This window comes from Paramisgurnus dabryanus, chromosome 7, assembly GCF_030506205.2.
Source record: "Paramisgurnus dabryanus chromosome 7, PD_genome_1.1, whole genome shotgun sequence".
Lineage (NCBI taxonomy): Eukaryota > Metazoa > Chordata > Actinopteri > Cypriniformes > Cobitidae > Paramisgurnus > Paramisgurnus dabryanus.
Window position 1 is genome coordinate 5,336,112 of NC_133343.1, and position 27,015 is coordinate 5,363,126.

The following is a 27,015-nucleotide window of genomic DNA, read 5'->3' on the forward strand; positions in this document are numbered from 1 at the left end:
TATTAATAATGAATATGTATTTTTATTTTAAAATATGGTAATATGTTAAAATATCAAAATATTACAAATAAATGTATGTAATCTTTTACTTCTAACAAGTTCAAAAAGCTAATGCTAATATAGCATAATCAATTGTATTTATACATTATGACATATGTTACTATTAATTAAATTACAGATTTTACTTACAATAAGGTTCATTAGTTAACATTAGTTAATGTATTACCTAACATGAACAAACCCTGAGCAATACATTTGTTACAGTATGTATTAATTTTTGTTAATGTTAGTTAATAGAAATAAAGCTTTTATTTGTTTGTTCATGTTAGTTCATAGTGCATTAACTAACGTTAACAAGATTTAAATAAAGTATTAGTAATTGTTGAAAATAACATTAACAAAGATTAATAAATGCTGTATAAGTGCATTTCATTATTAGTTCATGTAAACTAATGTAGTTAATTAATGCTAACTAATGAACCTTTTTGTAAAGTGTTAGCGATTTTTTTTATAAATTAAATATGTTGATTAATGTTTTTAATAAAAAGTACGTATTTGGCTGGCTGGTTCAGTTTCTGTCCGTGCAGAGGCGCTATTGTCATTGTGGTAAGTTACAGTTATCTGTTTCGCAGTGATCATGGAAATTACGAATCCTAGTAAGTTAGCTAGGCTTATTAATATTACTTAGATAACGCTTCGCCCGCCCTATCGTATCTGATTGGCCAGAATGCAGCCGTTGGTGGGTGGGCGCTTGTCAGCCGACGAATCATCAAATCCTACTGTTGTAAGATTATGAATATTAAGTAGTCTGTATGACAAGCTGCTCTGGCTGTACGGCTGCTTGTCTTAATAAATATTCATGAGCCAGTCCTTTACCATAGTAAGATTAATAAGTTGGCCACTATCTCCAAACGAGTGTCCTCTTATGGAAGTTCAGTAACACGAGACGCTCCGCGTTTTATCTCAATACCGGGATTGTTGAGAGAGCAACAGGCAACCGTTTTTTACCGGACCGAACTGGAAACACGTCTTACAGGTAACGTTATGAACGCATGACTTTATATGAAAACACATTATGCCATCGGTGCGTTAATTAACAGTACAAAAAATAATTTTGTTATTACGTGTTATGAAGTTAACACAGCAGTTGATTTGTTTTCATGCTTATTCGGTGTAACATTATTCTAGTCACATTTGATAATAAAAACCTTATTCAAATGCATATTCAAATAATACTTGTTTGTTTGTTTATTTGTTTGTTTGTGCATTTTCTTACACGTGTGCAATAACGGATGACGTTGATGTTGTGATAGGTTAATAATGCAAATGTATGTAGTAAATAGAAACTTTCCTTTGCTTATGACTTAACTTACTAGAGTAAAATGCTTTTTTTTATTAACTTTACTCAATTAATAATCGTTAAAAGAATATAATGCGTATTATATTTAATGAGCTAGTTATTATTATTATTATTATTATATTACTAGTGTTTTGGGGATGTTTTTGGACATTGTGAAAATGAATGGAAGTTAATGGTATGAATGAGCTGTTTCTCGTCAAGAATAGTGTGACAGGTTTGCAATCTGTTGCCCCCTGATGTCACAGTCCACGGGCCACAGTGATGATATGTAGGTTGTTTTTAGAGACTGAGTGCTATATAGTGACACAGGTGGGTCACTCTTAACTGGGGAATCCACTCTGAGGTCATATATTTCAGGGAAGGGTGACGCATATCCTAGGAAGACATAGACACCGCACCACATTTCCCCAAACAAGTGGAAGTGAAAGAAAACATAATGGAGCTTGTGCACAACTTTTTTTTAAAGAACACCAAAATATAAATTACATACAGTATAGGATTGTTTTTTTTTTAAGTAACATTAGAAGAGGTAGTTAATCTTAAATGTTGATGTTTCTTTGTTAATAGTGTCACTTGCTGTGATAGGTTTATTTCAATGGGCAGTTTGGCCAGTCATATTAAAATTTATGTCAGTGCATTTAAAGGGGACATTTCCCAAGACTTTTTTAAGATGTCAAATAAGTCTTGGTATCCCTAGAGTACACGTGTGAAGTTTTAGCTCGAAATACCATATAGATAATTTATTATAATTTATAACATGTTAAAATTGCCACTTTGTAGGTGTGAGTAAAAATGTGCAATTTTTGGGTGTGTCTTTTTAAACGCTAATGAGCTGATCTCTGCGCTAAATAGCAGTACCATGATTTGCAAATTAAGGGGCGGTATTATCCTCTTCTGACATCACAAGGGGAGCCAAATTTCAATGACCTATTTTTTACATGCTGGCAGAGAATGGTTTACCAAAACTAAGGTACTGGGTTGATCTTTATCAAGTTTTCTAGAAGCACTGGGGATCCAATTTTAGCACTTAGATATGATGGAACCCCCCACCTTTAGTGCTGCTAATGCGATGCTTTATCAATTGAGCTACAAAAACACACAGGAAGACTAATTGTAGGATTTACACTTGACGGTTACTTTGAAAACAAATGCCCAGACTTTAAACCTGATGTGCCCCCATGTATCCAACATAATCATCTCTAGGATGAAGTTAGGCTGTTTTGACTTAGGATATTATACATGACATAACTGCTAGGCCAACATTGTGAGTTTAGCTGACACCTTTTGGCAGCAACAACAAATTATCGTAAAGCAATTCATCCTTAAATTGCCATGAAACGGAAGTAGCAAATGTCTTATTATTTGAGTTAAAATGGCTTGTAAAATGAAAAATAGTAGGGATGGGACTTTTTGTCCATCGAGAGTTGGGTCATGTTGCTAATTGCTAATCGCTGCAGTCTTTTCCGGGCCCCGCCCACCTGCAATACCATATGATCGGAAGTAAAGAGAGATTGTTTTGATGAGAGGAGCAGGTTTGCATTTTTGATTAAAGATTATGAGGCCACGTGAATTAAAAGAAAATAATGAACCCTAACTCTAACCCAACATCTCAGAAATTTAGGTCTTAGCTGTATCCCATCTAGCCAGAACCACTGTTTTAATCCTTATCCTACCCCGAAACATAACCCCAAACCCAACATCTCACGAGATTTAGGCCGTAGCTGTATCCCATCTAGCCAGAACCGCTGTTTTAATCCTAATCCTACCCCCGAACATCTCACAAGATTTAGGCTGTATCTGTATCCCATCTAGCCATAACCACTGTTTTAATCCTACCTCCAAAATTAACTCAAAACCCAACATCCCATGAGATAAAGGCCGTAGCTGTATCCCATCTAACCAGGACCACTGTTTTAATCCTAATCCTACCCCCGAATTTAACCCTAATCCCAAAATTTTACGAGGTTTAGGTCTTAGCTGTATCCCATCTAGCCAGAACCGCTGTTTTGATCCTAATCCTACCCCCTAATGCAACCCTAAACCCAACATCCCATGAGATTTAGGCCAGAGTTGTATCCCATCTAGCCAGATCTGCTGTTTTAATCCTAATCCAACCCCCGAAAAATAACCCTAAACCCAACCATCTCACGAGATTTAGACCGTAGCTGTATCCCATCTAGCCAGAATCGTTGTTTTAATCAGTAGCGCCTCACTGCAGAACACGACATCCAGGGGGCGGGGTTGGATTTAGATCCAGGGGCGGAGCTGGATCCCGATCCAGAGATCCCATTGGTCGCCAGTTTTACCACAAGACACGTCATACACGTGTTGCTGCGTTACCATTTCCGCATTTAGTCGTAACTAAATTAAGTTATTATTTTGACATAATAACTAACTTCACTTATGACTACAATAAAAGTAGTGCCTTTAGGGTGAAATGTAAGTTTTTTGCTATAATGTTTTGGAGTAAAACATTTCGGGTAAGCCTACTACGAGTAATCTTACCACATGCAGTTTAAGACCTATTAATGGATACAGTATTAATATGCATAATTATTAAGATATATAGGCTATGGCATGTTATTTAGAAATTATTAAATTGAATGTTTATCTTGTATGGACTTTGAACTTGTTTTAACGTCTTTGCTTACAGCCATTAGGAAACAGGTTTACTTTTTTTTAAATTTGCTAATAAAAGATATCAAATAAATAAGTTTATATATTTACTCGTATAGGAATAGCTGTGTAATAAGTGGGATACAAATAAATCCCTTCAGTGATATCAAACTGTCGGGAACGTGTCCTTACCTCCCCTTACACCTAACTGTGATACTTTCTAAATTATGAATCTTTCTCAACTATATTATTAATCAAACGTACACTTAAATTGATAAGAGCAAACGTTGGTGACCACAGGTTGCAACTAATTGCGGGCTGCAACAACGCAAATATACTGGTTCATTTGGCGGAACAAAGTATATAAAGTGGGAGGAGTTGGATCTAGATCCAACCCCGCCCCCTGGATGTTGTGTTCCGCAGTGAGGACCATCTCGTTTTAATCCTAATCTTATACCCAAACATAACCCTAAACCCAACGACTCACAAGATTTAGGCCGTAGCGAACATCTCACGAGATTTAGGCTGTATCTGTATCCCATCTAGCCATAACCACAGTTTTAATCCTAATCCTACCTCCAAATTTAACTCCAAACCCAACATCCCATAAGATTTAGGCCGTAGCTGTATCCCATCTAACCAGAACCTCTGTTTTAATCCTAACTACTCTACCGCCAAACCTAAAACTTAACCGAACATCTCACTAGATTTAGCCCGTAGCTGTATCCCATTTAGCCATAACCGGTTTAAATCCTTATCCTACCTCCAAATTTAACTCCAAACCCAACATCCCATGAGATTTAGGCCGTAGCTGTATCCCATCTAGCCATAACCACTGTTTTAATCCTAATCCTACCTCCAATCTTAACTCAAAACCCAACATCCCATGAGATAAATGCCGTAGCTGTATCCCATCTAACCAGGACCACTGTTTTAATCCTACCCCCAAATTTAACCCTAATCCCAAAATTTAACGAGGTTTAGGTCTTAGCTGTATCCCATCCAGCCAGAACCGCTGTTTTAATCCTAATCCTACCCCCTAATGTAACCGTAAACCCAACATCCCATGAGATTTAGGCCAGAGTTGTATCCCATCTAGCCAGATCTGCTGTTTTAATCCTAATCCTACCCCCAAACATAACCCTAAACCCAACATCTCACGAAATGTAGACCGTAGCTGTATCCCATCTAGCCAGAATCGCTGTTTTAATCCTAATCTTACACCCAAACATAACCCTAAACCCAACGACTCACAAGATTTAGGCCGTAGCGAACATCTCACGAGATTTAGGCTGTATCTGTATCCCATCTAGCCATAACCACAGTTTTAATCCTAATCCTACCTCCAAATTGAACTCCAAACCCAACATCCCATAAGATTTAGGCCGTAGCTGTATCCCATCTAACCAGAACCTCTGTTTTAATCCTAACTCTACCGCCAAACCTAACACTAAACCGAACATCTCACGAGATTTAGCCCGTAGCTGTATCCCATCTAGCCATAACCGGTTTTAATCCTTATCCTACCTCCAAATTTAACTCCAAACCCAACATCCCATGAGATTTAGGCCGTAGCTGTATCCCATCTAGCCATAACCACTGTTTTAATCCTACCTCCAAAATTAACTCAAAACCCAACATCCCATGAGATAAAGGCCGTAGCTGTATCCCATCTAACCAGGACCACTGTTTTAATCCTACCCCCAAATTTTACCCTAATCCCAAAATTTAACGAGGTTTAGGTCTTAGCTGTATCCCATCTAGCCAGAACCGCTGTTTTGATCCTAATCCTACCCCCTAATGTAACCCTAAACCCAACATCCCATGAGATTTAGGCCAGAGTTGTATCCCATCTAGCCAGATCTGCTGTTTTAATCCTAATCCTACCCCCAAACATAACCCTAAACCCAACATCTCACGAAATTTAGGCCGTAGCTGTATCCCATCTAGCCAGAATCACTGTTTTAATCCTAATTTTAGACCCAAACATAACCCTAAACCCAACGACTGACAAGATTTAGGCCGTAGCGAACATCTCACGAGATTTAGGCTGTATCTGTATCCCATCTAGCCATAACCACTGTTTTAATCCTAACCCTACCGCCAAACCTAACACTTAACCAAACATCTCACGAGATTTAGGCCGTAGCTGTATCCCATCTAGCCATAACCAGTTTTAATCCTAATCCTACCCCCAAATTTTACCCTAAACCCAACATCTCATGAGATTAGGCCATATCCCATCTAGCCAGAACCGCTGTTTTAATCCTAATCCAACCCCCCGATTTAACCCTAAACCTAACATTTCACAAGATTTAGGCCATAGCTGTATCCCATCTAACCATAACCGCTGATTTAATCCTAATCCTACCCCCAAACCCAACATCCCACGAGATTTAGGCCGTAGCTGTATCCCATCTAACCAGAACCTCTGTTTCAATCCTAATCTTACCTCCAAACCTAACACTTACCCGAACATCTCACGAGATTTAGGCCATAGCTGTATCCCATCTAGGCAGAAACGCTGTTTTAATCCTAAATCCCCAAATTTAACCTTAAACCCAACACCTCAAGAGATTTAGGCCATAGTATCCCATTTAGCCAAAACCATGCCACACTCAGTATATGAAGGAGGAAAATTTAGTAATTTAGCTTTTCAAAACTCTTAGTTCTCTATTGGAATTTGGATTAACACTTACAAAAGTCTGCTGATGCCACATAAACAAGTGGAATAAAATTATTCAATGTTGGACTTCATTTCATAGCCTATACAGTCTAGACAAAAGTGGCTGGAATCCACATCCAGATGTAGAAAAGTAAACAGAAGGAAGATACAAAGACATGGCAAGTCATTCTGGAGTTATAGGAACATGGTGAACCATCTCATTGTAAATCACACACGTAGGGTTGACATTTCACACAGACCTCCAATCTCTTCATGGCTGTATAACTTTATCTTTAGCGGCGTGTGCTAAGGCTGATTATTATTGCTTTCAATTCGGATTACGGATTTGAACAAAACCCAATTTGGCACGGAAATCATCGCCTAGTGTTTGTGCTACAAACATAAATGTACATCAGTGCCATATAAGGAAAGACTTGAGCCATGTTTAGAGAGCCGACTCAAGACTGAGGTCTATAGAAACCACATCAAGATTCATTAGCAATAACACCAGAACAACCACATAGATGTGCAGTAGTTTGGTATTTTAGAGGTGACAGTCGCATGTGGCACAGACACATTTTCCACGACCCAAGTTTGATTTCTGGCTGAACTTTTCTGTTCTCTCCTGAACTACAGTCTGTCGAATAAAAGCAAAAATGTTACCCCACAAAAATGATTTTGAATATTTACACTAATTGCAGCAAATTAGATTTGCTAAAAGTGAAACAAGTTTTATACAAAATTTAGGTAAACATTCTGACACTCTTCTTATAGGTTTATCCTAAGAATGTTGAATATCATTCTTCATCTTTCAAACTACAATGTAGCAAAAATAAAAATATATCCTATCCTTTTTTCAGGAGTTAGTAATAAAGTTCCAGAGCAAAGACCTGTCACTGCAAAACTGACCCGTTAAGGAAAACCTTTCCTTTGAGGCTCGCCAACATAAGGTTTGTATCAACAAAACTAAACAATATCTTTGGAAACGCAAATAAGAATTGGCAGCACAATGATTCATTTTGAACAGAAAACTTGATGAATTTATGTTTTTGATTTAGTACTTAAAGTTACTTTCAATACATTTGATAGCAACTTTAAAGGTGCAATGTGGGACTTTTAGCGGTAATGTAGGACAGCTCACCCCTACTTTTCAAAATGCATAGAGAAGCTACAAACATGTCATCGTCTGAGACAACTTAGTCAGAAAACGCGCTCTATACAGTCCTTCCAGAATTTTTTTGTGTGCTTTTTGTGGGCAAAAATCCTTGATCTTGTTTTCTTAAAAAAATGCAATGAAATATGCAGGATATTTATGCAATTTTATGCGATGAAATTGCGGGAACTTGCCAAAATTGCGGAAACTTGCAAAAAGCTTGCAGCTTTTCATTGATGTTCACGTCGCGTAATTACGTCACTTCCTAACATTCCATAACAACAGGGAACATGGCTGCGCATGTGTGAAGTAAATGCAAAATTTTTTCGACATTCTGCTAAGATATATATGACTTTTGCTACGAAAATGCGGGGATTATGAAAGCATGCAAGCCCGCATATTTTGCAAGCAGAAATCTGCAATTTATGCGGAGAAAGTGCGACTAAATGCGGCCCCCACATAAATATGCAGGCTTTGGCTGATTATGCATTGAATCATGCGATTGCATTATCACGTTTTTCTGGAGGGACTGTCTATAGGCTGTAACGATTTATCGTGCAAATGCTCGTTTTCTCAATGAATAAATTTGAATGAATTACGGTGAAATGCCGCCACATCCAAAAGCCAGGGGGCGCTTTCGTGCAGAAACTCACTTTGTGCCACAGAAGTAGCAGCATTGCAAACGCTATTCCAGGAAATGTCTACAGGAATATGTATATCGCCGTTTTTCGGATTGTTTCAGGTATTTTCATGATCATAAAGACGAGTGTTGCTTTTTTAAATGCACGTTATAAACGACTCCGACTCATAATGATTTTAGATTGATAACAGACTTCTTACTGACCAAAACACCATAGTATACGCACAAGCTGCGCATGAAACACAGAATCGCGATGCAGAATCGATTTTAGGCAGGTCTTTTTAATGGGACACGCGATATATCGTGTACTGTATGGCGGCGACTTCCATGTAAAGGGACCTGCAGTGTATGTAGATAAAAACTGCTTATTGTAAGGTAATAAAAACAATACAGTTCATTTTGTAGGGTTTATACACCACTGATAATATAGTTATGTATATTATATTGCATTTCTGGCAAGAGATTATTTGAAAAGTTACACATTGCACCTTTAATCAAAAGCAACATATTTAAAGAGTAACTAAACCCCTGGTCAGAGCATGACTCCACCCACTGCAATATTTGAAAAATGCAAGAAAAGTGGGCAGATCCCAACGGAGATAGAGGGGACGAACTAATGCTGCGTTCCAGGCAACCCGTAACCCGTAACTCACGAGTTCAAAACCACGCCTCACGACTCTGAACTGGGAGAACATCGATCTAGTACGAGTTCACTTGTGGGAAGTCACGGGTTTGACTGCCGTTCCAGTGCACTTTCACCGGTAGAAGGTTGTAAAAACACGAGTTACGGGCTGCCTGGAACGCATAAGGTCGTGAGTCGTGGTTTTGAAGTCGTAACTCACGGGTTTAAAAACCTGCCTGGAACGCACCATCAGTGTGTGGTGAGATCGTAACAAGGGCGTGGTAAGCTTGAACCTGCTTACGTCATGAGTTATTTCTTGGACCCAACATCCAATAGGAAAATTCAACTGCAGTAGCCACCGTTCAACCTGAAGAGGGCAGCACTCAGACGTTTTTACACCATATATTGTAGTATTGAAACACTTTATATCCAAATGTCAAAAAACTTACTAAAATCAATGAACAGCACTAATAAAGCATCATTCTTACAGATCATTAACTAAAAAAAGTTGGTTTAGGGTTTAGTTACTCTTTAAGCTATACGTTTTATTGTTATGCATTGAGTTTAAACCTGCAATCTTGGTGTTGCAAACGTCATGCTCTTCTAGTGGAGCTACAAAAGCACAATGCATTTGTTGTAAAACTAATGATATGATATGACTAATGGCATATAACCATTGCTAAAAACCTAAAATGGCCGAATATCGGCCGCTATATAGGTCTACTTTGCTCTTTATCATGTTATTTATCATATATATCTGTCCTTTTTCCTCCAGTTTGTCACAGCGTATGTCAGTATGAGATGTCGTCCTCCAGTGCTAGCTTCGTTCACATCCGCTTCGATGACATTCGCTTCTTTGAGAACTGTGGCGGCGGGAGTTTCGGGTGCGTTTACCGGGCGCATTGGATCTCGCAGGATAAAGAAGTTGCAGTAAAAAAACTGCTTAAGATCGACGCAGAGGTACGATTAAATTTGCAAAATCAAAAGACCCCTTTACTCCTGGTATTAACATGTTTCATATCCAGATAGTAGCTGGATTTTAATAGCATTTCCAGTGAGATTAAATAGAGGTTCGATTGCATTTCTTACCCAAATTTAATTTACACCTGGCTATTAATCTGGTCAAATGCTGAAAACACGTTATGAGCAGATTTAAAGGACTTTAAGGTTTCTGTGTTTGATTTGGGAACATTATGACATTATTTCCTGTCTTGCCTCTGGTTCACTCGTTAGACTTCTTTATAAGTTAAGATAGATGTAGTACCGTGCCTTTGACTACTAAATAGTTTTCCATCCTTCCCCTGTGCCCTATTTTTTTAATTCTCTATGTCTAAAGCAAATTCGATATACTTCAAGTGTAAAATGTAACATGTTAATGTGGGGTGAACGTTGCTGTCAGTATTGATATGCATGCTCAGCATCTTTGCCAGACTCTCTTTCTCTGTTTACTCTGCTTTCCTGGCTTTAGCCATTCAGTTTGAATCTCACTGGACATGTCCCACAATACTGCTAATAGCTGCCTCTTCACACACATTTCTTCTGCAATATTTGACCTGACATACTGTAATGAAAAAATAGTTTTATGACATTGATGCAGCACTCATTTGAGCCTGAGTGTTTCAGCGTGGTGTTTGCTTTCACTTCTGCGTGTGTGTGTGTGTTTTTCCTTCACCCCATCCAGGCTGAGATCCTCAGCGTCCTGAGCCACAAAAATATTATTCAGTTCTATGGAGCCATTTTGGAAGAACCAAACTATGGCATTGTCACAGGTAACTCGGCACAAGACCTTGCTTGATGTATTTTTTGTAATTGATGTAATTGGGTCCACCAGTGCTTGTATTAACCTAGAAAATGTAATAAAGAACAACCCAGTAACTTAGTTTTGGTACACCATTCTCTGCAAGCATGTTCAAAAATAGGTATTGAAATTTGGCTCCCCTTGTGATGTCAGAAGGGGATTTTATCATAATAATACCGCCCCTTAATCTGCACTGTCCAACCACGGCGCTGCCATTTAGTGCAGAGATCAGCTCATTTGCATTTAAAAGGGACACACCCAAAAACGGCACTACAAAGTGGAAATTTAATTGATATATATGATATTTTGAGCTAAAAAAAATCACATACGTTTTTTGGGGACACCAAAGATTTATTTTACATCTTAAAAAAGTCTTGTGAAATGTCCCGTTTAATATAAATATTGTAGGTGCATAGTTCTTATTCCATAAAGGTTTAATGAACCATAATTTATACTAACTTATAACAGTGGCGACCAGTGATTTCTTTTTTCGAGGGCGCATGATGCAAAGTTTGTCACAACATAAATGTAGCCTGTCATGTGTGCGGTTCGTCATTTCAAAATTTGTGTTCGGCACGTCGAGTGAACCTATGTGCATCACGTGTTTTGTAAAAATGCAGATGCGTCTAAAGGGTATATGATAAAAAAAGACGCTTGCGTTTGCCAGATACTCGTATAATCTCATGTGTAATCAGAGTTTACTGTTAAGGGAGTGTCTAGCGTGTATTTTGTGAATGTGAGCATCTCTTTTATCATAAACGGTTTTGACGCGTGTGCAGCACGCACTTATTTTGATAAAATACGTGTTGCACATGGTTCACATGACACAACAAACACATATTTTGAAAACACAAGCCCCACACATGACACTCATAACACTTATTTTGAATTTGCATCACTCAGAAGAGCAGTCACCAGCCACTTTTTTATGATTCTAATATTAACACATTGTAATGCCTTACTCTCCATATTGCAGTGTTGTGATTATGAATAGATACACACCTACCAATAATGCAAATAGTGTTTTCAGTATGTAGAGTACAGGGAGAGTAATGAAGATCGACATGAAGAGTTTGTATGATCTTGCTACTGAAATGTATGCGTTATATTGCAGAATATGCCAGCAGAGGATCGCTGTATGATTATTTGTCCAGTACTGAGAGCGAGGAGATTGATATGGGTCAGGTGATGACATGGGCCATGGACATTGCTAAAGGTTAGTGCCTGTTTAAGTGTATACTGTATATAAATATGGTGTTTCTTTGAATTTGTGACAATATCCAACAGTGGATAAACATGCATCACAGGAAAATTGAGACTCTGCTTGTGAAAGCCCAGCTAAGGTCATTTTTTGTGATTTACTGTTTAATGTTATAATGTAAAGAACAACCTCTGAAAAACAACCTTGATATTTATTGCATAATTATATCAGATATAATAATATCTCATGCAACTACTTTTTTACAATTATATCTTTGGGCATTTGTATATATTTTGTTGCAATCTTTGATCCCATTTGATGAATAAATCCCCCATTCATTTCTGCATGCAGTCGAGACAAAACCAAGACCACCAAAAATGGTCCTATAGGGATAATTCACCCAAAAATAAAAATTGTGTCATCATTTACTCACCCTCAGGTTGTCCCAAACCTGTATAATTGTTTTTGTTCCGTCTACAAAATAAACCTTGATCTTTTTAATATTGACTTAATAAGGTCGTGTTTGAAATCAATGTACTTTGATGCTCCTGATCTCATCATTAGCCTGAATTTCACAGACAGGGTCACAATTCTGATATATTTTAACATTTTCTAACATAATGTCTTAAACATTTTTAAACAAAATGGCTTGTTCATATATCTTGCTACAGCTAATCTCAGCTAGTGTTTTATGTATTGTAAACGTATAAAAATAAATAATATTTATATTATATAATTTAATATTTATTTCAAACAACACTTTGCCTAACTTTACAAAATTATATTCCAACTTTATTGGGAATTGATGCACAATAAAAATTAGCTGTAATTCTTCATATACACATCAAATAAATATCACAATTATATATTTTAAATGTTCCTTTCATCCATTTACATCACCATAGTTGTAAATATTTTCTTTTATAATTGATTTTCATAGTTTAAAATATGCAATAAAATGTATACAGAAATATGTATTATGAAGAAATGGTGAAAACATTTCGAAAACGGTTTTATTATGAGCTATTATGTTAATTTTGAATAAAAATCAACTTAGTTATGATCAAGAAAAGTGCCCACAGTTAAAAAAAAAACATGCTGTGTGAATCTGTTTGTATGATTTGTATCTCTGTAGGCTTGCATTATTTACATGCAGAAGCCCCAATGAAAGTCATTCATAGAGACCTGAAGTCAAGAAATGGTGAGTTCTCAGATGCGATGTGAACAGTTTTGCAAACGTCTCTTTGTCTTTTATGAAGATTTTCTAACCATTTTGTTTTTCATTTTCTAGTTGTGTTAGCTGCAGACAATGTATTAAAGGTATTTATTTCTTCTTCTTTTTTCACTTGTCCTGATAAATGTGACATTCACTGTGTAACATACTTGTTGTCTGTGTCAGATCTGTGATTTTGGAGCATCTAAGTTGGTTTCTCACACAACGCACATGTCCCTGGTGGGCACCTTTCCTTGGATGGCACCTGAAGTGATCCAAAGTTTACCCGTCTCAGAAACCTGTGACACATACTCATACGGCGTGGTCAGTACTAATATCTTCACATGAATATCTGAATAAGTCCCATAAAAAATGACAAGTAAAATTGAAGCACTTAAAATTGAAAAGGTTCATGAATTGCTAAAAGGAATTTTTTTTTTAAGGAATAATGAATCCATAAGTAAAAAAATATATTCTGTTTTACGCATAAAGTGTAATCTTGTATTTCTGCTATAGTACAAAAAATATGATTGTCGAAAGATTTGCGCACTGTGTTTAATAACAAATGTAGTTTGCACTTTTGAAGATTTTTTTGAAGTATGGTTATAGACAGCAGACGACTCCGGGCCGGATCTGCACCAGAGCTGCTGACTTTGGCGTGGATCCGTCCCGGAGTCGGCTGCTGTCTGACGTTATTTGTGATGCAAAGAATTGTATTTTAGATATTACGCAGCAGCCGAAAATAGTGCCCTTAGTAACTTTCAATAGCAGGGGACTATTTTTGAGCACTACGTAATATCATTGCGCCTCCTGCAGCCATGTTACGACAGCAAAGTCCTTGATTATTACGCCAGAATCAGAGTAAAGTTCCTAGCCATATTGCCTAGAAAATCGCAACTTTACATTTTCTGTCGGTCTTAGCACACGATGTAACTATAGAAGAGTCAAGTTTTAAATAGGAAAAATATCGAAACTCTTCGGTTAATTTTGAGCGTGATGCTAATGGTCTAATCAGATTCAATGGATTATGCTAAGCTATGCTAAAAGTGCTAGCGCCAGACCCGGAGATCGCCTGAATGGATTCCAAAACAGTAAAATTCAAATGTTTAACTCTAGGGGAGCTGGAAAAATTAGTATATTTTCAAAAAAGTGGAGTGTCCCTTTAAGATTAGATTAAATTTATATAAAGTTAAATATTAGGGATGTCCCGATCCGATCACGTGATTTCAGACTCGATCGGAATCGGACGTTACCTCCCGATCAGGACTCGGATACATATGCAGGGTTTAAAATCCATTAAGTTCTCGCGCTGCTCCGCGCCAGTGTACGCGCTGCGCTGGTGCGTGTGAACTGAAGAGAATAGGCTTGTTCGACTTCATCCGGCTGCCGGTTCTTGTGGTGCTGCATGACGTCAAAGTTCCGCGAGAACGATTTAAAAGCAAACTCCTCCGTATGATTTCGCGGATCACTCTCGCGGTAGTTTGACGTCACCCGGCTGTCGATTGTTGCGGCGCCGCATGAAGTCGAACAAGCCTTTTGATGTGCTTTCATTCATAGGCTTCACACTCGTGCGTGCAAGGAACCCACGACAAAACCGCGTTTTTACCGCTCATTTAAACGACGCGTTGATCGTTATTGTCAACATGTGCTCAGACGCAGTTCCGCGTCTCACTCAGAACCTCAAGAACGCGCATTCGCGCAGGATCATTTGACATTACTGTAGAGATGAGAGAGAGAGAGAGAGAGAGAGAGAGAGAGAGAGAGAGAGAGAGAGAGAGAGAAAGAGAGGTAAGAATGGTGCCCATGTCGAAAAAACTTAATAGAAGTCTAGAAACAAAGTATTAAAGTATGTATAGCCATGTCACTCATCTCATTACAAAATGTTAACTAGATAACTGGATACAACTGATTGTATAGTTTAATAAAATAAAGTATTTTGATTATACAAATGAATCACGACCTAACTATAGGTATTTTATAACTAACTGCTGACCAGCTTAGGGAATCTATGGCTAATTTATAAGACATATTGCTGAATCAGTATGTTGTTTTTCTTGTTAATTGAGTCTTTTTGGGTAGTCTATCTTATGCCTAGAATGAGTCAAGGAGGTTAAGTCTTATAACTTCATTCAAAGTTTGATCAATTGTGCATAATGACATGTGCACCAAATGCATATAGGGTGTCAGACTCATAGATTTGCATTATTTAAAGTTCAGGTTTTAAAGTTTGGGTCAACATGTGGCACAGCTTTAAAACTGAAACTTATAAAATCCTATCAGAGATACAAAATGTCATTGAAACACACCCAGTGGCTTTGCTGTCATCAGGATTAAACATGTTACCCCTCGAACCCTCCCTCCAAACAGAGCCTCCCCACAAAACAAACCCCAATTTAACCCCTGAACATATATAGTATATATTCATTATTTTTTAACACATCTGTAGTTATGCGCTGGCACAGAGTTAGACTCTTTTGACTCTACACAGAAACAGCAATGTGTGCGGCATGACATAAGGAACATCCTGGACTGGTTCTGTTTTTTCGCTCTTCTTTATTCTTTTTTTTTATGTATTATAGAAGTATCGGATCGGGACTCGGTATCGGCAGATACTCAAAATCAAATGACTTGGACTCGGACTCGAGGGCAAAAAAACCTGATCGGGACATCCCTATTAAATATAATATTATACTTTATGTGTTTCAACTGTTTAAATAATTGTTAATGCAAATGCAATGCAGTGTCATTCGCACCATATACGTTGACGTTGCTGTATGCCATCTTTGTTTACTCCTTTTACAGAGCCATGTCTATGTGAACCTGTATTTATTTTCTGATTTATGGTTTGTGTTACAGGTATTATGGGAGATGCTGACCAGAGAGGTGCCATTTAAAGGTTTTGAGGGATTGCAGGTGGCCTGGTTGGTGGTGGAAAAAAACGAGGTGCTGTAAAGTACAATCCCACGATCCCTCACTGTTCTTAACAGAGGAATGCTATGACCATACAACCACCACATGAATGTTTACAACGTCTATGCGTTTACACTGGCATTGAAGTTACGCAGATCTTAACCTCACCGACCACCTTTGGGAATAATTGCCCAACATTGGTGTCTGACCTCCCTGATGCTTTCCTATTGTTGTGAATATTGCGATATGCACAATATTTTAATCTTGTATACCTTTTATATATATTGAGCTTTCGTGCACATTTCTTTCACTCAGTCTTATTATTTTTTCCAAGCTTATCACAGTGCATTTTGGGACCAAAAGGTATCTTGTAGGGAGCATCTTTTGGAAGAGCCTTCACATGGACATTTTCAAATGGTGTCCACATAGACAACTCTTAGGGTTTCGCAACAGTCTTGTTTCTGGTTCTTTCTGTGGGCAACAGAACAGTGTGGTCATGGATTCCATTACAAGCTTTAGTGGGTTATTTATAGTGGCCTGAGCTAAAAGCTTTGCTCTCTGCACATACAAGAACCCATGCAAGTTTTACTGAGTGCCAACACAATTTACAGAGAGTAAAGCTACATTGGAGTCTGCTTCAGTATGTGGCCTTCTTCTGAAGATCAGATTAGACCACAGTGATTTTAGTGGCGAAGGGAGAAGCGGGGAAATCTTTTTAGGTAAACATCCCAGTCCAGGAAAAAATGACAAGGACTTATAAGAGATTTTGTTGGCAAGGCAGCAATGGGAGAGGTCAAAAGATGAATGAAACTGATGTTTTAGTTTATGTCAAATTCCCAGGAGGAAGGAGGAGTTTCCATGCTGTCATTGGCTTATGATTATGTGTATGTGTCAGATTTAACATAATAAATGTTATAATACATTTACATGATCTATTTAAGCAATGTTAGTTAGTTTATCGAAAGGGTTTCAGTGATTTAACTATAATTCTCTGGAGTGTGAATTTAAATATATCACTTGATAGCGTTAAGCTTGACGTATAGTTCGGTTTTTAAACATATGCAAGGGTGTAGTGCGCTTGAAGCCCAGAGTACACGCATGGTTAAACGCACAGCGTAAACCTGTATTTACTTTAACGTGTACACAGACGTTCAACACTTGCTCATTGCGACAAAATGCTAAACATGTCCTGGTCGACATACTACTTCTTCTCTACGCAATTGCGGAACCTACAAGTACAATGTACGCAGGGTTTCAAAAATCCTTCAAAAAAATAGTACACGTGCACTCTTCACATGAAAACTGCATCACGCGCACTGTACACACCCCGTCGGATTTTTGTAACTGCGCATATTTTGTACGCGTTGGTTGCGCATGCGCAGACAGAATAATGTGGTATGTTGCCCAAGAGATGCATTGCATTTTCTGCATCTCGTGAACAACGTCTGTGTACACGTACGAGTCAAATAAACGATCATTTGCAAAGCTGTGCGATCAACTGCATGCGTACGTTCGCGTACACTTTAAAACAGACTAAACTGCAATGCTGAAATTTGGGCCTGTTTACACAAGAACGCTATAGGGTGAAAACGTAAAAATATTTTATTGGATGTGTCTTTCGTTTACACAGTGACGCCGTTTTTGGGGCTTAAAAACGCAAAAAAAATGAAACCACCCTCCAGAGTGGAAATCTTAAAAACGATCTACCCTCACGTTCCCATCTAAAGGGTAAAAACGCAAAAGTCTGCTCACGGTGGCTTTCGTCGCGTACGCGTTTACGTCACAGGCATACACCAGTTCAGGAAAATAACAACAAACATGTGGGATTATTTCCATACTTCGAACCTTCAAGTTGCCTGATAAAAAGTCTTTCCAGCAGTTGTACGAAATATTCACAGCTAATATTGCTGATCAGAGAAGGCGCATTAATTACCTCCATCAAATTGTTGATGCGCCAATTTGTCGGCGACAAACCAGACGGCTTTGGACGAGACCTGGGAGAACAAGGAAGAGGGTTGTACGCCGGCACGCGGACTTGGTGTTGTTGTGTGTCAGTGCTTCAAATTGCCACCTAGCCGCCTGGAGTGCATACTACATCGAATATCACACATTTTTGTGTCACCATATGCACGCAGATTTCCTCCTCAATACGCTCGTATAAATGTGGAATAAAAAGTGATAACGCAACGCAAGTTTTGCGTTTTCTTTTCAGATCGCTTCCATGTAAACGTAGCCTTCGTGCCGTATTTACACATATGTGAGGGTCCACGTATAGTGGGGGTTACGCAATTTTCATTATCAGAAGAGTGTGCGCGTATTGTACACACACGGCTGGATTTTTCAAACCCGCGTACATTGTACGAGTCAAATAAATGATGCTTCGCAAGGCTGTGCAATCGACTGTGCGTACGTTCGCGTACACATAAGAAAACTTACTATACTACAGGCTTAAACAGTGGGCATGTAAAAGTCATGTTCGAGTCAAAGAAACCTTGCCTTTGCATGGCTGTACTATAAACTATACTCCGGGCTTAACCAGGCATACTTTGTACGCATAGGTCGCACATGCGCGTACAGGAGAATGTATTATGTAGCCCAGGAGATGCATTTTGGCGCAATGCGCATGCATCGATTGTCGGTGTACACGTATGAATCAAATAAACTATGCTTCGCAAGGCTGTACGTTTCGACTTACTATACTCCAGGCTTAAACAGTCTGTGTGCACGTTCGAGTCAAATATACTTTGTCTTTGCAAGGCTGTGCGTTCGACTGTGTGCGTACGTTGGCGTACACGTAAAAGAATATACTATACTCCAGGCTTAACCAGGCGTATTTTGTATACGTAGGTCGCATATGCGTGTACAGAAGAATGTATCATGTAGCCCAGGAGATGCATTGCATTTTGGCGCAATGCGCATACGTTGAACGTCTGTGTAGTCAAATGAACTATGCTTCGCAAGGCTGTGCGTTTCGACCGTGTGCGTACATTCGCATACACGTAAAAACAGACTATATCACACTAGGTTACACACGTGTGTACAGGGGAATGTAGTATGTAGCCCAGGAGATGCATTGCAATTTGTCACAATGAGCATGGGTCGAACATCCAACACACATATTTACACTTATCAGTTAAGATGTGTAAATTTAACCCAATGGAGCACTTAGCAGCAGTTGTTTTGGGAACTGTAATTGGACTCGTGCTTTATATAATGGCCTCTATAATGAGTTTTTGAAATGGATTCTAACGTGCCTGCTGTGTTTGTGCCGTTTATGTGTTTCAGAGGCCGACCATTCCCAGCAGCTGCCCCGCCAGCTTCGCAAACCTGATGAGAGTGTGCTGGGTTGCCGAACCCAAGGTGCATGATGGGATAGAGCCAACATTGAGCTCATATATAGCAAAGGGGGGATGTCACTAAAAATCATGGAAACTATTTAAAGAAATTTAAATGTCATACTTTTTAACAAAGAGAAACGTAAAGATTTAATTGGTTTGTGATCTCTTCAGGAAAGGCCGCAGTTCAAACACATCCTAGGCACGCTAGAGACCATGAGAAATGACAGCAAACTGCCAGACCAGTGCAACTCTTTCTTACATAACAAAGCGGAGTGGAGGTACGTACAGTGTGGACATACAGCACTGTTAAATGGTTATACAGTTTTATATATGCCACAGGACCATCAAAGTGTTTCGCAGTGCACCAGGACAAATTTTTTTGGACACATGGAACCCAAAAACTAAATGCATGCACTTGATAAGATAGCACAACAGATATGTGACCCTTAGCCGAAAGAACGTTGGAAAGAGGAAACAAACTTGAGGAGGACTTCCACTCTAACAAAGCTAGACTGCATGAAGACAGATATCCCAGAAATGAACTGAGAGCAATGGAAAAAGAGAGAGAGAGAGTCAGGGTAGTGCAAGAGGGAGGGTGAGAAATTCTGGAAACACTCGTCATGAGAGTGGTAGAGAAATCAGTTCCAGCTGGAGGGAAGTTTTGAGAATGTGTGTGGAGAGATTTTGGCAGGGGTTGATATGGCGGTTGGGGGCAGAGGGGATGGGGACATTCTGGCCTTCCGTCACATACCTGTTTATAAATAGCTGAGTGTAGTTTTTGTGTGGGGTTTTATTGTTTAACACACACCCCCACCTGCTGGCACAATTAGAAATTGCAGGGATTTATGTTTCTGTGCCTTAAAATCCTTCTGTAGTCAATAATTTTATAATTTAAAACACATCTTTGAGCTCCATGATAGAAACGTTTTTCCTATGACAGCAATTTCTTCATGCTTTAAAACAGCTTGAATGTCACTCTACACCCTTGCCTCATTTAGTATACGCAGAACTATGAATATGCAAATTAGTCCCCGCCCCACGCAGTCGCAAAGCTCCTACCAAAGATATGAATTTGCAAATTAGTCCCCACTTCACTCAGTCGCACAGCTTGGACCATAGATATAAATATGCAACTTAGTCCCCCCTCTCTCAGTCGCAAAGCTCCGACCATAGATAGGATTTGCAAATTAGTCCCCACCTCACTCAGTCACACAGCTCAGACCATAGATATGAATATGCAAATAATTCCCCGCCTCACTCAGTCCAGAGCTCGGACCATAGATATGAATATGTGAATTAGTCCCCGCCTCACTTAGTCACACAGCTCAGACCATAGATATGAATATGCAAATTAGTCCCCGCCTCACTTAGTCACACAGCTCGGACCATAGATATGAATATGCAAATTAGTCCCCGCCTCTCTCAGTCGCACACCTTGGACCATAGATATGAATATAGGAATTAGTCCCCGCCTCACTCAGTCGCACAGCTCGGACCATAGATATGAATATGCAAATAATTCCTCGCCTCACTCAGTCGCACAGCTCAGACCATAGATATGAAAATGCGAATTAGTCTCCGCCTCACTCGGTAGCACAGCTCAGACCATAGATATGAATATGCAAATTAGTCCCCGCCTCACTCAGTCGCACAGCTCAGACCATAGATATGAAAATGCGAATAATTCCTCGCCTCACTCAGTCGCACAGCTCAGACCATAGATATGAAAATGCGAATTAGTCTCCGCCTCACTCGGTAGCACAGCTCAGACCATAGATATGAATATGCAAATAATTCCTCGCCTCACTCAGTCGCACAGCTCAGACCATAGATATGAAAATGCGAATTAGTCTCCGCCTCACTCGGTAGCACAGCTCGGACCATAGATATGAATATGCAAATTAGTCCCCGTCTCTCTCAGTCGCACACCTTGGACCATAGATATGAATATAGGAATTAGTCCCCGCCTCACTCAGTCGCACAGCTCGGACCATAGATATGAATATGCAAATAATTCCTCGCCTTACTCAGTCGCACCGCTCAGACCATAGATATGAAAATGCGAATTAGTCTCCGCCTCACTCGGTAGCACAGCTCAGACCATAAATATGAATATGCAAATTAGTCTCCTCCTCACTTGGTTGCACAGCTCGGACCATAGATGTGAATATATGAAATAGTCTCCGCCTCACTTAGTCGCACAGCTCGGACCATAGATATGAATATATGAATTAGTCTCAGGGGGGCAGGATTTCATATTTTATTGAAGCTTCCCCGGGCGCCGCCATTGCTAATGCGTTTAAAGACTCCAATTGTCCTTTAATTATTTCTAAAGAAACACGAAAATGTATAAAATGCTCCATTACCTTGTATCTTACGTTATGTCCCAGTAGAAGCAGTTTTTGTAAAAAATATGCTAACGATTGCGTCATAATCTGCGACTCTCTGTCGCACAGTAGAGAAATTACCGTATGGACAGGAGGAGAAGCTCGAGGGCAATCTTTAACTGTCTATGAAGCAACTGTGTGTGCTGTGATCTTTTCAGAGGCGAGTCTATACGTCATGCATACATAATATCCATGGCTTAAACTACTGATCCACTCGATAAACTGTGATGACGTGATGGGTTTCATCGCAAGATGTTCATGCAACTTGAGCTGTATTTTCCAATGACATAGCAATTAATCCTGATCTATAATTTAGTGAAAGTCTTGACCCGTGTCTCCTCTCTTTGTGTGAGACTGTATGCTAACAATGCAGTTCACACCTCTACTCTCATATGATAGATCTTGTTGTTGTTCCGACTGTTATGCATTATTTATTTGTAAACGATGCAGTTCAAGCACAGAGAATGTGCATAGAGAGGCACAGTTTATAACTTTTATCAAATAATATTTAATATTTTAGTATGTTTTCACCTGTTTTGGGCCTTCGGGTCACTTAAAATATACTCCTCTGAGTTATTTTGTAATGCTTTAGCATGCTTTTGAAGTGTGAGAAGAGTTGGTCACCATTTATTTCCACTTGATGGTTATTTCAAGCCAAATCTTTGTGACAAGTATTGTAGTGTAGATTCAACTTTGCTAGTTTGACAAAATAAGATTTAAAGCTTTATTATTGGCGTATTTGCACGCAAGCACGTTTATAAGATGTTTATAAGTGTGTGCGTTACGATTTCTGTCTCTTGTCTCTGTAAGGTGTGAGATAGAGGAAACGCTGGAGCGATTGAAGCAGTTAGAGAGAGAGTTGACCTGTAAAGAGCAGGAGCTGGCAGAGAGAGAGAGGAGATTGACCGAGTGGGAAAACAGACTCATGGAAAGATCTCGATCCTGCACTCCGGTAAATCTCATCATGTTCAAATACTACACCATGCCCAAATGGAGTATACGCTTTTATAGTACAATGCATGAATTTCTGTATGTGATAACATAACAAAGTTGCAATATTTTCTAAAAAAAAAAAAAAAAAAAAACTGTATTACTGCTTCAAAGCAGCATTACAAGAAATCCAAAGAAAAAATACAGAATACGTGGACATTTTTAATATATATATATATATATATATATATATATATATATATATATATATATATATATATATATATATATATATATATTTATTTATTTTATAATAAAATATATATGTTTGTAATTCTTTTGTTTCCATAAATAAGTTATAATATAATAAAATATTATAAGCATACATATGTACATACTAGTTTACATAGTGTGTACTACATACTATGATTTTTTTGTATTCTCTTTGTGTGGTTAGTATAGCAATGTTTTCGCAAACACAGCTTCTGCCAAAAGGTCAATGAGTAAAAATAGTATCAGTTAGTGTCAATGAAAACAAGATATTAGCTAAACTTCCCAAGTAAAAATTAAGTATAGGTAATGGACTAATAATATTCTTAATTACCAACAAGTACATTTGTAGTACATTGTTACATTTTGTGCTAAATAAAAACGTAAAACAAGTATACTAATTACAAGTATAGTTCTTTTGCGCTTGAAAAAGTATGCTAAATGCCAGGAATACTTCAACTGGTTTTTAGTGGTCCCAGACAGCAGACGACTCCTGGCCGGATCCGCACCAGAGCTGCTGACTTCGGCACGGATCCGACCTAGAGTGGTCTGCTGTCTGAAAACATCACAGTTGAGTACACTTAATAGTCTACACAGTAGTACAAAATTAGTGCATGAAATTAGTACATTTACTAATTGTACTTAAATTAAGTGTATTTTAGTGGCATTTTTTTCCACCTGGGTTTGCATACTTTATAATAGTAGGGACGACTAGGATCGGTAGTGCCCAAATCGTATTAATTTCTGTTGGATTTTCAAAGCATGCATTATTGCATACCTGCTGGCTTTTTAAACTTACATAGCACAAGCACCCTTGAAAAGTTTTGGATATTACTTGGTTGTTTTCCAGTTGTGGAAACATGGTTAAAAACTATAAATAATACATTTACATAGCAAACAATTTCAGCTTGTATGTAGTTTTTGCTGTTTTAGTGGCTCACAAATGTTGTAATAACTTTAAACCACATGGGGGAGACAAATCTATTATTTCTTACTAAATGACCCTTTCTTTAAAGAAGACATATCATGAAAATCTGAATTTCTATATGCTGTGCTATAATTGGCTCCCCTGTGCTTCTATCAACCTAGAAACTGTGAAAAAGATCAACCCAGTAACTTAGTTTTGGTAAACCATTCTAAAAAAAAAATAGGTAATTGAAATGTGGCTGTCCTTGTGATGTCAGAAGGGGATAATACCTCCCCTTAATCGGCACTATCCAACCACAACACTGCCATTTAGTGCAGAGATCAACTCGTTTGCATTAAAAAGGACACATCCAAAAATTGCACATTTTTCACACACCTACAAAGTGGCAATTTTAAAGGGGACAGAGAATGAAAAAACATTTTTACCTTGTCTTTGTTGAATAATGGTAGTCTACCCACATTCACAAACATACAACAAGTGCTAAACATGCTAAACATCTCAGTCTCATAGAAATTCCTCTTTAAGAAATGTCAGCCAGAAAACGTCCCAATCTGAAAAACTGATGCTTATGACATCACAAGCATCTAACTGCCCCTCCACTTTAAAATAATTGGCTACATTTTTTGAGTGGCAGCAAAGTCAGCCAATCAGTAATGAGATTGCAAGTTAAGCCAGTAGGGGGAGCCAAATAGGTGCAAAACCACTTGTTTAAAATCCCCCACCCTAATAGAGCCATCTGAGAGAGGTTTTTAGGAAGCTTCTAAGGCATTACAGACCCAAACAAAACTTTTTTTGTCTACATGTCAGATCACAGAACAAGGATAAATACTCTGTTCAATCATTCTATGTCACCTTTAACATATAATTAATTATCTATGGCAGTGGTTTTCAAACTGGGGGCCGGGGCCCCCAGGGGGGCCGCGAGATGGTGCCAGGGGGACCCAGTTTTATGACATTTTATGAAATACATTAATTTATCATGTCTTCTGTGTAATTAAACCTAAAAAAATATCACTACTTTTTTGTATAATTTTATGTTTTTTTATTAAAATGTTGAGTTTTAGAACAGTTTTTTGTCATAAATTTTCTTTGGGGGGCCGCGAAGGAATGCACCGTACACAAAGGGGGCCGCACACTGAAAAAGTTTGGGAACCACTGATCTATGGTATTTTGAGCTAAAACTTCACATACGTACTATGGGGACACCAAAGATTTGACATCAAAAAATCTTCTGAAGTTTCCCCTTTAAAGGAATATTCAGAAAGTATCTTCCAGTCTCGAGTCAATTATTTGTTTCGAGTTCAACTGACTACAAAATTGTTGGCTTCCCCTAACTTCATATTGTTTTATCACAGATGTTTTCACACATTTCACCCATGGCGGCCACACTCAGTGCCGAGACCTTCTATGAGGCTCACGTGGAGGAGAGCAACAGCTCAGAGGTCAGCTGCCAAATTTCATCCAATGGAGATCTGGGCCAGTCAAGCCTTCAAAAGCTCATGCTGGGGTTCGGAGGTGTGTTTGACCTGGACATGGATGTTTCTGGCGGTAACCTCATCCGGCAGTCGGGAATGCAGGTGAACATGCAAGCTAAGACAAACTCCTCCAAGTCCTGCAGTGTTCGCGAGGGCCGCAAAATGAACATGGCTCTTACCATGGATGACTTTGTCTGGTCCGACGACGATGACAGCGATTAGTGGAGGGCAGAAGGGGGAAATGGGGTGGGGGTCAGAACTGGTTAAACTATTATAAGCTAGTTTAATTTTGGATTCCAACAATGGGAATTAGTTTAAATAAATAATAATCAAAATACTTTATAGATTGATGCACCCAAATGCGGTATGTTATATGATTCAGAATTTCAGACCAGAATGTTACGCTACTTTAGCAGAAAGGAAGTTCTGATAATAACGCCTAACCAGTACAAATTTGTGTGTGTGTGTGTTTTTTTTTTATTGGGTACTAGAGGGTACTGCATACTGTAGATGACCATATATGGCAGGATTTACCATGGTAAGGAAGGATTTTCTGAGATTTTCCCTGTGAGACGGATGACAGAGTTCATATTTGCAATATTTATGAAGTGTTAGGTCGATGAAGTATAATTGGATTTGTGAAGCTGTGTTTTTGTAAAGCCCTGAAGTTTTTATAAAATAAAGGAAACATTTAAGAACATGTGTGAAATGAGTCAAACTCCAAATGAGCATTTACAGTATTTTACCTATAATAATGCAATACAATATTACATATCAATTCAATCTCTCGGCTTCAAGAAAATATTTTGTGTAAACTTTGTAATATTGCTCATACTTATTGGTAGAGATACCCAGGTGAAAAAAGTACACAAGCATACACTTTATAACACTGAGAAAATGTACTACTTTCATGCATTATTTTTTTGTCTTTAATACTTCTAAGTGTACTCAACTTTGCTATTTTGAGACAACATTTAATGAAATACACTAACAATCAGTTTGAGTAATTAGTATACTTTTTACAAGTGCACTAAGGCAGAGGTTCCCAAACTTTTTCAGCGTGTGGCCCCCCTTGTGCATGGTGCATTCCTTCGCGGCCCCCCCAAAGAAAATTTGTGACAAAAAACTGTTCTAAAACTCAACATTTTAATAAAAGAACATTAAATTATACAAAAAAGTAGTGCTTTTGGATAGTAGCCTTATTTTTTTAGGTTTAATAACACATAATTCATGTTAAATGGATGTATTTCATAAAATGTCATAAAACTGGGGCCCCCCTGGCACCATCTCGCGGCCCCCCTGGGGGCCCCGGCCCCCAGTTTGAAAACCACTGCACTAAGGTACTACTGAAGTAGAACTATACTTTTAATTTGTATATATGTATTATGTAACTTTGACCCTACTTTTGCACAAAAGTAATAATGTATTAAAAATGTAGTTCATTATATTTTAGTTTATTTAAGTATTTTTTTAGTACGTTAAGTATACTTTTTTCACCTAGGTAGGTTA

The 27,015-nt window shown here is 38.4% G+C and overlaps 1 protein-coding gene across 1 annotated transcript; it reads left to right on the forward strand.

The window, feature by feature from the left end:
- The first annotated feature begins 897 nt into the window (after positions 1 to 897).
- Positions 898 to 26,204, forward strand: map3k20b (mitogen-activated protein kinase kinase kinase 20b). Its single transcript, XM_065260336.2, has 13 exons — positions 898 to 1,036; positions 7,502 to 7,591; positions 9,832 to 10,016; positions 10,738 to 10,825; positions 11,969 to 12,070; positions 13,191 to 13,256; positions 13,347 to 13,375; positions 13,455 to 13,592; positions 16,125 to 16,211; positions 19,464 to 19,538; positions 19,688 to 19,794; positions 22,714 to 22,855; positions 25,387 to 26,204. The coding sequence occupies exons 3-13, from the start codon at positions 9,858 to 9,860 to the stop codon at positions 25,726 to 25,728; spliced, it is 1,335 nt and encodes a 444-aa protein (XP_065116408.2). The 5' UTR covers positions 898 to 1,036; positions 7,502 to 7,591; positions 9,832 to 9,857; the 3' UTR covers positions 25,729 to 26,204.
- The last annotated feature ends 811 nt before the right edge of the window (positions 26,205 to 27,015 follow it).

Excerpts from the sequence above, each read along its gene's own strand:
- map3k20b (XM_065260336.2), top strand. The coding sequence starts at position 9,858 with ATGTCGTCCTCCAGTGCTAGCTTCGTTCACATCCGCTTCGATGACATT. Across the intron at positions 13,593-16,124 it reads ACACATACTCATACGGCGTG|GTATTATGGGAGATGCTGAC; the intron begins GTCAGTACTAAT and ends TTTGTGTTACAG. Across the intron at positions 19,539-19,687 it reads GCTGGGTTGCCGAACCCAAG|GAAAGGCCGCAGTTCAAACA; the intron begins GTGCATGATGGG and ends TGATCTCTTCAG.